The 12,423-nt window shown below is 35.4% G+C and overlaps 1 protein-coding gene across 8 annotated transcripts in view; it reads left to right on the plus strand.

The window, feature by feature from the left end:
• DGKB (diacylglycerol kinase beta) overlaps window positions 1–12,423 on the plus strand; it is a 331,269-nt gene that overhangs the window by 48,924 nt on the left and 269,922 nt on the right. For 4 of the 8 annotated variants that reach the window (XM_062605129.1, XM_062605131.1, XM_062605130.1 and 1 more), the window contains 3 exons: window positions 4,489–4,642; window positions 6,874–6,909; window positions 8,417–8,557. In XM_062605129.1, coding sequence (XP_062461113.1) covers window positions 4,489–4,642; window positions 6,874–6,909; window positions 8,417–8,557 — 331 coding nt within the window. The remainder of the gene's footprint in view (window positions 1–4,488; window positions 4,643–6,873; window positions 6,910–8,416; window positions 8,558–12,423) is intronic. The other 4 variants (XM_062605132.1, XM_062605134.1, XM_062605133.1 and 1 more) reach the window with 1 other exon arrangement.

The raw sequence follows: 12,423 nt of genomic DNA on the forward strand, positions 1-12,423 counted from the left end.
ACCTAAAACAGCACAGATTGTTATTCTCTTCCCTTCCCCCCAGAGATTTAGGTCAAATGATTTGAAAGTTCTTTCATGTTCCTCTGAATAACTATTGACTGCTTCAGCTGTGTCCTTATATATTTCTGTTACGTTGAAAATTTTCCTGAGATCCTTAAACTTGTGATCATAATCTTCCTCTGCTCTGATAGTGTTTTGTGAAATTGAATGAATTAATTCATGTGCTGGGTTAATTGTAGTCAGTTTGGTACATCCTCTCACTCTTTCATCCCCTCACTTGGGAAACGTCATGGAAAATGCCTTCTGAAATGCTAAATCCTTCTTTCTCAGGTTCATTTGAATTCAGCTGGAGCTTCTGGAAGCCAAGCAACTGTCGAAAATTAAGCAATTAGCCTTCATGCTTAAGAAAACAACCCCCACCATTATGACTTACGTATTATTCTGATATGATTGATCTGAACTTTTTAATTAATGCTTGCAAATTCATTAACAGAAATACTTTCAAACCATACCAAAATTCATGGAAGCTTTCATCTGAGAAGTTCTGATACAATAATGAGATTTAAAAAGAAAGTGTTGTGGTTTACATAGCAGAGTGAGCTGTGTAAACTGATACATGTTAGTATGGAAAATTAATGTCCTCTGCCGCCTTTTTTTTTGGTTCCTAAAACACTGTGTGTTTCCTAACTGGGGTTGGGGGAAAATGCTAGTAATTAGAGAAGGTATAGTTACATACTGAAGCATTTTCAAGTTTTAGAATGGTTCCATGAGGAAAAAAGAAGATACTGTATAATTACACAATACAGAAATGCTCATGATATTGTGTGTTGTTCTCTATTCTGTGAAAGTTATTTTAAATTAAGCTGAGCAAATGTTTTGCATCTGCCATGGTTTAACCCCTGCCAGCAGCTATGTACCATGCAGGTGCTCGCTCAACCCCTGAGTGGGATGGGGAGGAGAATTTGAAAAAGGTAAAACCTCTGGTTTGAGATAAGAACAGTTTAATGGTAGAAAAAAAGTAAAATATAATAATAGAATAATAATAATAGAATCATTTTAATAGGAAATAAAGCAAAAGAGAGGGGAATAAACCCGAAGAAGGAAAAGTGATGCACAATACAGTTGCTCAGCACATGCTAACCAATGCCCAGCCTGTACCCAAGCAGTGATTGGCCCCTCTCAGCCAACTCCCCCCAGTTTATATACTGAACACGATGTGCTGTGGTATAGAATATCCTTTTGGCTAGTTTAGGTCAGATGTCTTGGCTGTGCTCCCTCCTGGGTTCTTGTGCACCTCCTCACTGGCAGAGCATGGGAAACTGAAAAGTCCCTGACTTTTAGGATAAGCATTACTTAGCAACAAGTAAAACATCAGTGTGTTATCAACATTGTTCTCATACTAAGGCCAAAGCATATCGCTGTACCAACTACTAGGAAGAAAATTAACTCTATCCCTCTATCTAAAATTAACTCTATCCCCTCTATCAGAGATGAAACCAGGACAGTATCTTAAATGTTCTCTTCTAAATAAACTGTACTCTATACTAAAACCTCTGCTTGGTGGTAATACTCTCACACTTGGTCTTCTACTGTGGTCCTTACAGGATTTCTTTTAAGAAATTATTCTATTTTTCTGCACTTATGTAGTGGCTTATGTATATTACAATGACAGATGATAGACAAAACACTGAAAGTAATTTAAAGTGAGCCTTTTTTTTTAAGAACTTGTCCCTTTTTCATTGGAAAACTAGATGCCTGAGCTAAACTACTCTTAGATGTCCTGTAGTGTGTAATCCTGTAGTCTAATCCAGTTCTGTTATTTACTGTATATACATTTACAAAAACGAATTTCCAGAGATTACTGCATTGCTTTAGAACTCAATTCTGATAGCTAACCTACACCAAGTATGTTAGGTCATTTTGAAAATGTTTTTCAGCTATGGAGTATTAGAATCACAGATTTTGTGGGTTTTTTATATATAGGCAAGAACCTAATCACAGAGCTCTATGCACAGATCTCCTTTAGGCAGGACTTTTGTTGCACATTCTTTTGATGCAGTGTATGGTTTTGCCATACGCATTTTGAGCTACTATAAGCATTTCTCATGTCTGTTGAAGTCACTTACCAACTCCTAACTAACTTTCAGCATATTTTGAAAGCTTTTGGATGTGCAAAATCTGAACTCTAGTTACACAAAGGTTGCTGCTTCCCTGGGGGAATACAGGTCACAGAGCATGTTAGAGCAGAGGATAAAGCTCTTTCAGTTTAAGAAATCTGACTGTAGAACAACCTTCTAGAACAACCACCCACTTTCTTTTTTCCTTTGCTGAGCACCCTAATCAGTGTCAGTCAGGGTGTCAGATATAATAAATGGGCATGGCTTCCAAGTCATGTGTTACTTCAATCTGTTATCTTTCCTGGCCAGAAAACATGAGGAAGTTTGGAACTCTTGTTTTGGAGACACTGGGGTAAATGATAATCTGACCATCTGTAGAAAATACTGAAAAGCTTGAACAACTTTGAGAAAGGGAATATTCAGGAATAAACAAACACATAATTTTAACCTTATTTACTAATCCAAGTCTCTATCCAGGCATAATTCTGAGCCCATAAATGGAAAAAATGTAGCATTAGGCATTTAGTTATTGGTGGCAGCTTGTTGAACCAATGTCACTCAGGCAGCAGTTAAAAATCTAAGACAGCTGTTAAGGAATATTTTTAGCATTATACTCATAAAATCCACAGACATCGTAAATAAAAATCTCCTTTATGTAATTCAGAGATATTTTACATGTCCATCCATAAGCCATAACATAAATGGAATTACAATTTGGCTTTCTGTTTTCCCTTTTAATTTGGTTATTCCTCTTTGTAGGTAATGTAGTGAAATAGCTAAGCATGTTTCATTAATGAACAATGTAATGAAGGAATTTCACATTGTTAAAGTCAGTTGTTGTAGTGATTAATCTGTTCACACAGTATCACAGTATCACACAGTATCACAGTATGCTGGAGATTGGAAGGGACCTCAAAAGATCATCTAGTCCAATCCCCCTGCCAGAGCAGGAACACCTAGATAACGTTACACAGGAATGTGTCCAGGCGGGCTTTGAGTTCCTTTTGCAGATAACAAATACATTTATGTAGCGTGAACTAGTGACTGATTTAGTTGGATGCTGATACAAATTCTTTTGCCATTGTAGTTTCATAGTTTATAAACAGTTAATTAAATGTCAGTGACTTTACTATTGAGAGAAAACAAAGTTTGTAGCATGAGTGAAATGTTTGCCAAGGTAGAAGAGGGTGGCATAAGCTCTATGATGAGACAGAGATAGCCCGTGTCCAAGTTTTACACCTATCCCGAGCCTTGTGGAGGCAGGGTTTTTTGAAAATCTCTGCTATTTTTGTGTTCAGTAGGTAAGAGTTTTATTGGTTTCACTGAACTTTCTCAAATGAGGTGTTCTGGGTTAGAAGCGCAGCATAGATACCCTCTTGCCAAGTTTGCATTCCTAACAATAATGACATGCACAAGATAAGTCAAATTTCGCAACCTGTGTTGTTGGTCCCTTAAAAGGACAGTGACACACATTTAAAACATTACCCTAGAGCAGTTAGGTCTTAGGCTTAATGGGAAACTCCTTATTTCATATAAACGTAAAATTTCTACATGTCAGGAATATATTAAGAAACAAAAAAAAGAAAAAAAAAAGGTAGGAGAGAAATCCCTGCTCCAGAGCGTTGAAAGCCACTGTAAAAATTACCTATTTCCAAGGTCAATGAGGTACTTTGAAAATTTAGTTTAAATTTTCTAGTATGGTTTCAAGCTGATTTCTTGCTAGTCTTTCGCCTCCTAATACTGCATTCCCTTTGCTGAACCTAAGGGATTTGCCCTAAGTGCATCTGGATGATGCTCTTAGTCATGTGGTTTAGTTTTAGGTAGTCCTGCAAGGAGAAGAGAGTTGGACTTGATAATCCTTATGGGTCCCTTCCAACTTGGGATATTCTGTGATTCTATGATTTATTACTTAAAACAGACGATGCTGTCTCACCAGGAGAAAATATCGATGGAGTTGCATTAATCAATTCTTACCTTGCTGGTAAAAACAAAACCAAATTAAACTAAATGACAATTGTTTTCTATTGACAACTTTTTTTTTGTAATGTTGCATGTCTCAGCATTCTCGTTTGATTATTAGAACCTATTTAAGACAGGATGATGAGTGTCTCTTTGATGAATGCCAGCAAAACCTAGGAAAAGACAGCAGGGAGGCCTTCAATTCCCTGAATTAGACATGCAGAAATCCCTTGATTGTTGTCTGCCCAATTACGGAAAAAGCTAAGACTTGCCAGGTACATCCCCGTGAACTCTGTAGATGTCTTTGTTTCCAGTTTTATATGTGCTGTTAACCTATATTCTATTTAAGAAATGAGAGAACATGAAACTTAAAAGTATTTCTTTTTTTTTTTTTTTTTTACCCCCACCCTAGACGATTGATTTAGAGGGGTTTAAGCTGTTCATGAAGACTTTTCTAGAGGCAGAGTTACCAGATGATTTCATTGAGCATCTTTTTACATCATTTAGCAACAAAATCTCTCACTGCAGCCCGTTAATAAAAAACAAACCCCAACACCTTTCTGGAGGTAAGTAATGAAATCACATTAATATAAGAGCTGAAGGTTCCATCTCTATGCTATTTTAATATCTATAAATATATGGAATCCTAAACAGTATATATTTTTGTTTGTTTTGATATTTGTGAAATTGGAGAAGCTAACTCAATCGCGAACAAGAAATACTGTGAAAACAAAAATCAAGTGGTTTCGTCTTTTTAATTCAAAATTATGATGCAGCTGAGACACCAAGTGGACGGTTTTTATCACATTAATGCTATCAGACTGCTATGGTTACATGATCTTGCTGCCTGCTCTGCTGTATAAACACTTTGAAATCATCAGGTCTTCATGCAGGAGGCTCCTGCTGCTACTTTTATCTACAGTTCCTGTGTGCAGTTACTGCTGCTTCTGTTAACTGTATAGGTGTGATGCTGTTATTAATAATCTTACGGGCTTATCAGCTACTGGTTTTTTCAGATGTCCTGTAAGTGTTAGCAGTATTTCTTTTCCCAATGTAAGAATCTTTGATTGCATTGCATGAGCATTTTTATAAATGTGATTTTGTGTTTAGAGGGCTTAACATGTTAAAATATATCTATGCAAAATAGTGTTAAAACCTGCCAAATTACTTTTAAAGAAAATTTGTGGAAGAAATTTAAGGTTGCCTTTGTAACTTTAAGTAGTTGGTTTAACACTTTAGTAATTTGGGAACTCTATCAAAATCCAGTAGCTAAAAGCAGAAGCTAGACTAATTTGATGAAATAAATTCTGTATTTTGAACAGCTGGGTGCTTAGAGCAAGTTACCAAATGGTTTGATGGGTACTTAATTGCTTGAATTCTTTAGATGAAGATTAGGTGTCTTCAAATTGCAACTCATCCAAAAGCTGTGAATTTGGTACAGGTGATACTATCTGAAATGTTAGCTTTTCTTTCAGGTACTAAGGACTATATTTCCACAGATGTCTCAATGTACAATGCTAATTACAGGCTTTCAGTTATCACCTATTCAGATACCACCAGAATGGTCAGACCATCTTTTCTTTTCAGCGCATGTCATCAACTGTGTTAAATAAGGAGTTTCAGTTCTTTTTCTTTATTTAAGTTTACAGTACCTCTTATTTCCTCTTCTTAGCTTATATTGCCTGGCAAGATAAACCAACCAACCAACCAACCAACCATCCTTATATTACATTACCATCTTCTGTTAGGTTATTATGTATACATATAATGGTCATTAAGTGCAGTTAGACTTAACAAAAAAAAATAATTCCTGCTAGCAAATTTTGCTTAGTACATCAAGTGCTAAACAAACTTTTTTCCTTTTTTTTTTATCCTTTCTAGTCAGAACTGCCACGGGCGCATCTACTTCCACAAATACCTGCTGCGTAGACAGTACATTCATTTCCTTGGGCTTTTGTTGTTAGTAATCTAGACTGGTTCCATGTGCAGAGGAGTAGGCTTAGTAGACTATGTTGTAATCAGTTTTGTGGAGTATTCTTGCTCAAAACCTTCTATTGCTAACTGCAGCTCTGATAATGAATTAGTGATGGGTTTGGGCAAGTCATTTACACCAGTGATTCACTCCCTTGCCCTTAAAGATGCTTTGCAACAGAATCTCTAAGTTATGATTGTTACTATTGTTGCAGTTCAAACTGTATGCTAAATTTCTTGCTCTAATGCTGCCTCCTAAATATTTTTTCTTCTTCATTTACTTTTCCCAATTTGTAATTAATTTTCACCTTTTTTTGCTAGTAAGGGCTTAAGAAATAAAGTGAGACCAGATGAGTAGTTTTCGTTATGTATTTAATGTAATACCAGAAGTTTTATGCAAAGCATGTTTCAGAGGTACAGTTCAGTTCACCTCAGGCAGGAGTTATTTGTGCTTGAAAATATACCATTCATATTGAAGTTCAGTTGCATGATATTTAGACTAGATGTTATATCTTTATAATTTTTGGCATTTAAAGGGAAAAAAGTTTGCATTGGTACATTTTGAAGTGCAAATGAAAATTCCAGAAACCTTTCTTTTAGTATATCCAGTAATTTTTAAATGTTACAAATAGCAAAAAAAGCGACTGTATTGGGAAATAAATTTGCCGGAAACATTTGACATTGTTCTGGAAAACAGAAAGGTACATGAGGGCTAGAGAACATCACAAGGAAAAGCAGCAGGGTTCATAAATCTCTCTGGTATGTGTCTGTTTTTTACTTAGTATGTCTTGTACCACTCATGTATGTTTATAAATTGTGTTTTCAGTTAAGGTGTCTGAAGAGAGATGGAAACAGATGCCAGGTAAGCAGCAGCACTGTAAGTCAGTACATTGGAGCTACCCCTCTCCCACCTCTGATTAAGAAGTAACCTGTACCTTGAAGCTTATAAGAAGCTAAAAGATAGCCTTAAATTTCATAATTTCTTTTCATTGGGGTTTCAGGACTGCACATTTTTGAGATGAGTTAGTCTAAGTTTTGTAACACTTTATTCTGTGCATAAGATTCACATAAAACAGGAGTGTGAACTATTTGTGTGCATTGTGTGATTAAAGCTAGCATCTTAATTGATTAATATTTTATAATGTCTTAATTTTAAGAGCACTTAATCTATATGGGAGCTCATTTAATATAATGATTGCAATATTAAATCTTTTTATGAATTTAAATATTTTCTTTCAATGTTTATTATCTGCCTGAAACCATTAACTTGGATCAAAGTTATATTTTGTGCATGCCAATTTACTCCTATTTGTTGATTTTTTTTTTTTTTTAAACATGGGTACCTCAGTAAATCTTCTAAAATGTCTTCAGATTGGAAATAAGTTTTTCAAGATAAAAATAGGGGGGGAGAGGGAAACACCAGAATTGTCTCCATTTGCTGCAGTAATCAACTTGTGCAATACAAACAGATGAAATTATTTATACATGTTGCGTGCAATGATGAATCTGTTCTGAATTAGTTACAGAAAATATTTATGAACAGTAAATCCTTTTGTAAAATTTCATCTTCAACATCAGTAAAGTCGGTGAGAAATGTAACGAAATGTGACTGCTGTTTTCTCTGTGTTCTGCTGTCCTTCCTTTCTTCCTTTTTTTTTTTTTCACACCTCTATTTGTTGGTCTTACAGATTCCAGTAGTATCATCAGGACCAGTTATATTAACGTTCTCTTGAAACAAAAAGTTTGGCAATGTTGAAACTTGTATTCTGAGTGGTACACTGAAGCTGCTCTTGTTCACAGTGTTTGAACAATTATTATGACTATTCTGTGTTTATTTTAATAGATTTCTGCGGCCAAGGCTTCCCATGTTTTGTATATGTGTTGCTCCGACAGGTCTGGCTGTGTTTTGGGGAAGACTATGCTCGTATTATCAATTTTCTTTGACACTAAAGCATCCTCAATTAGTGCAGCTAGTCTTGATCTGTGAATTAGATGAAGCCTCTACAATCACAAGGAAGAGCATGCAGCATTGGCCAGGGATTGTTTTAATACTCCAATTAGCATGTAATGTTGTAGAACAGAAATATTCACCATTTTTTTTGTAGTCAAATAGCAGATCAGCAGATACAAAAAAATGGCTTTGCCATTCCCATAATTGATTTTTTTCCCCAGTAGTTTGCTTTATTCATATAATGTTTTGTAGCCTCACTATCATTTTAATTCTGCCTTTGCTAGATAAACTATGAACATGAATAGTTTAAAACTTTATATTTAAATTAAGTCATTTGAGATTCACATAAACTGAAGATGCAAGTATTTTCTGCTTATATCATATGTTAAGGGTAACAAAGCTTGTGGGTTATTTCCAGGTCTGAGGCTTAACAAAGGTACCTCTACTTCCCGACCTCCTACTCCTGCCAACTTAAATTTACCAGACATGATCCAGCTGAAAGATATTGTTTGCTATTTGTCACTTCTAGAAAGAGGAAGACCTGAAGACAAGCTAGAATGTATGTTCATTTTTTTTTCCTTTTTTTTTTAAAGTTAATTCTATGTATTTATTTCAGGAAGTCATCAAAAATTCTGTTTCTAAATGTTCAGTTTCAGACTGAGTTTTGAGTTAGCTGTATTATAAAAATATGGTTTTAAGTGGCAATTCTTGCAGAAATTACCCTTTTTTCTTGCTAATGGTAGTAACTTGAGATTATTTTAATCACACTTCTAGCTAGCACATGCTAAGATGAGGAGTAAAAATAATACATTATTAGTTAAAATAATCCTCTGTATACTGTTGTCTGTTGATTAGTATTAAATCTGAGAAAAACAAATGAAATATGTTGAGGATACTTAGATATAGAAGTGGTGAATAATCTGTAGTAAACAATCTCTTTCAAACAGAGTTGTTAATATAAGCTGTATTAGTGAATAAAGAAAAGCCAAAAACGGTATAAGTCTGCATCACTGTTGGAAATATTTGACACTGAAAGTTAGAAATTATGTGATGTTTTTAATTAGGGGCCTGATTCATAAAGCCCAATACTTCTCCCTGTTCAAAAAAACCTGAAAGTTTGATCTGTGAACTGCAGAAAAAAAAGAAAAATCCTCGTGTGTTTCCCTGTCATGGAGTGTTAGAAGCCAATTTTCTGAATAGATGAACAGTTACCTAATAATATAGGCCTTCATGAGCCTAAATATACTTTGATATACATAGCTGGTCTGTCTGTAAAAGAACTGTGGGATCAGTCTGTAACACTGCATGGAAAGTAAACAGTGTGATTGGAAATGCAGGGAGTAGGCTGCTTCTGCTGGAGAGAGGGATTCATTACCAGGTTAAATGACTGCATGTTGTTGGAAGTATCTTGATGCTTCATTACTTGTAGTTAGTTTACAATAACAACATTGTACTGTTAAGATTACTGATATTATTGTCTCCGCAAAGATTATAAGGAGCCATCCTCAAATTTGGTAATACTAGTTAGGTGTCATATAATTAGAATATAAAGATGTATGTGCGAATGTGCATTCAGAACACAACCACAGGAAAACTAAGTTCCTAAACAAGACTGAATTTAACTTACAGTATAATAACTGTTTCATGGTAACAAGTTAATGCAAACCTCATTAGATCTCTGAAGAGCTCTGTGCACAAACCATAGCATGAAATGGAGATCAGTTGCCTCCTCTAGTATCAGAAATTGCTACGACGAAGAAGAGAGCCAGGGGAGCAGGTGATGATTTTAGATGTTCCATGAACTTCCTGCAAAAGGAACTGCATAGGCAAAAGACTATGAATGATCTATATGATTTAGGAATGAGAGAACATGATTTAATAGATGTATGGTACTCACGTGTGTAAGATATTCAAGATCCTTTTTATTTACTACATATAATTAAGGTTCTATATGGGTTTATTTTCTACTTTCTCATACAGAGTTGAAATATACCACGTTACCACTTTTTAGTGTCTAAGTACTGGTTTATAGTGTACCATTATTATGCAGAATTCCCCACTGACTAGTTGAATTGTTCTTATAAATTAATGATCTAGTTTAACCCTTTGTCTGAAATAATTTTATAGCAGTAGGTCCTGTGGTTGTAAGGTAAATTATAAATCAGTAGCAGTGGAGAGAAAAAACAAGGATGGCTTATTCTGGATTTGCCAAAATTAGTATTAATACTAATCTCCAATCAGGGTTTGAATTTTTCTTCTGTTGACGAAAAAAAGGAAACATTCTGGATCATAACTTAGTGGAAACTTGGTTCAGGACAAGTAGAATATGGAAATGGTGCTTTCAAACAAAATTTGAGATAAACTGAAGGGTTTTTTAAGATAAATACACTAAGAGGGATTAGTGTTTAGGATCTGAATCTAGATGATTTTTGTATTTTCACAGATTTGCAAATATTCCAGCAGATAAATTTATTGTCTAAACTATTAACTGTATTTCTAGAGGTCTTGAGCAGTGCGAACCTCACCTGTTTGACATGCTCAGCATATCGATTATTCATAAACTAGGTATGGCCTGAGTATAAAGAATATCCCAAATTTCCCTAGCAGAGATGCACTGGAAGAATTTAAGTTGTCTTTTTAAGGTCATATTGCAAATAGTTCAAGGTGTATCTATATTCTTAAGTACCTTCATGCTTTGTGGCTCAACCTGTATGCTTGATCCATAGAAACCATTTTCTGCTCTTCATGTTTTTTTCACAGGTACCAAACTTTGCTTGCTGGTGTCCACAGTATGATTCTTGAACGTGTAAGAAAGACCCCTTGTAAATATGCAAGGTTCTTCCGAAGAGCCAAATGTCATGTTTTGTGGCTAAACTTACTTTCCTTTAATGACCCCAGTGGTAGAAGTTATTTTAGCTCACAGTCACATGAGGCTTTATCAGCACAATCTATTCCTCATTTTGAATGGTTTTTTTTTTGAATCAGAATAACCGTGGACACCAGACACATATCTTGTGAAACTGTTTAGGAAATATCAGGAGGCAGGATGAAGGGCATTAGACATAAATGGTGTGGAGGAAGCATATGACCTCCACAGTTACCATAGCTTTACAGACATAATATGCTTACAAATGCTGGAACTTCTCTCCATTATTACAAACAGAAACTCCAAGAATGAGTTGTAGGTTTTTTTGCCTGTTTTTCTTACCGAAACTCCAGGTTATTCTGTTTCTGTTCTTCCCATACCGGCAGAAGCTTTGAGAATGCCACGCTGTTCTTTTGTATTTTTGTAGTAATACAAGTTCCAGTTACAGTCTTTTTACTATGCTGTGCAGCTCTTCGACACTCTCAGGCTTCTGTGGAGAGTGGCAAGCCTTACAGTTTCCAAAGTATATGTGCTGGTGAACATAGAAAGTACATTCAGCACTTGTTTGTACATGGATTTTTGAGAATGGATTCCCCAGTTTCTTCTCAAAAGAACATACTTTGAACTTTTGGAATTTCTGGGATGCCTCCTTTTCTGATACACAAGTTTAGAAGCCCGGAAGTTGCAGGCGAAAGTAAAGCAATGCAGCAACTGATCTCATCTTGATAATTTTATTTTAATGTGTTTTTAATTATTTACAAAAGGTATGCAGTCTAGTAACAGAATTCTAGTGGCCAGTTAGCACTATCAGTTAAAGCGATGGGAACAGAAATAACAAAAGTTTTACTTGGTCTCTCTAGTTTGCATCAGAACTTTTGTTCAGTTGTTTTTATCATTTAGTTGTTTTTTCTCTTAGAGTGCATAAATCAGGAAGAACATGAATATTTAGCAGGGCATGAATAGAAAAAAATGGAAAAAATATGCAAGAGATTGCATGCCACACCAGTAACATAGTTGGTGGGTTTTTTTTCACCCGAGAGCACAGATTGAGCCTTTTCACTACCTAATATGTATGCAATTGGAGAGACTTTGTTTGCTACAAAGGTGAAGCAGCTATAATTATGCTAATGTCTGTTTCAGAATGTCTGATTAGAACTACTGATTCATGTTAAAGGAAAAAAACATTGTAAGCATTGCTTTTCTGGTGTGGGTAAAGATCACGGAGATGCTAAAGCTTGCGTCATGATAACTGTAGAACATTCTTTCAACCAGTACATTACAATCACAGAGGAGGAGGGAGAGCTAAAGGATTTGAACTTTATCACCCATTCAGTGATTCATCCCTATGGAAACCAAATGCTTAATGGTATCTTTGCCAGATAATGTTAGCTGTCATGCCCTGAGCAGCTTTGGTAGAAGATGTACTAGCAGGGACAGTACCAGTATCTCTGGTGCCTTTTAGCATTAACTGCTTTTTTACACTGAAATGTTTCTGCTGTGTAATTCACAGGCAAGAAAGATATTTTTAATGGTTTTCTTATGCTATACCTAAAGAATAA

This window comes from Pezoporus occidentalis, unplaced genomic scaffold (genome assembly GCF_034315485.1).
Source record: "Pezoporus occidentalis ecotype Australia unplaced genomic scaffold, CSIRO_AGI_Poc_V1 ctg9, whole genome shotgun sequence".
Lineage (NCBI taxonomy): Eukaryota > Metazoa > Chordata > Aves > Psittaciformes > Psittacidae > Pezoporus > Pezoporus occidentalis.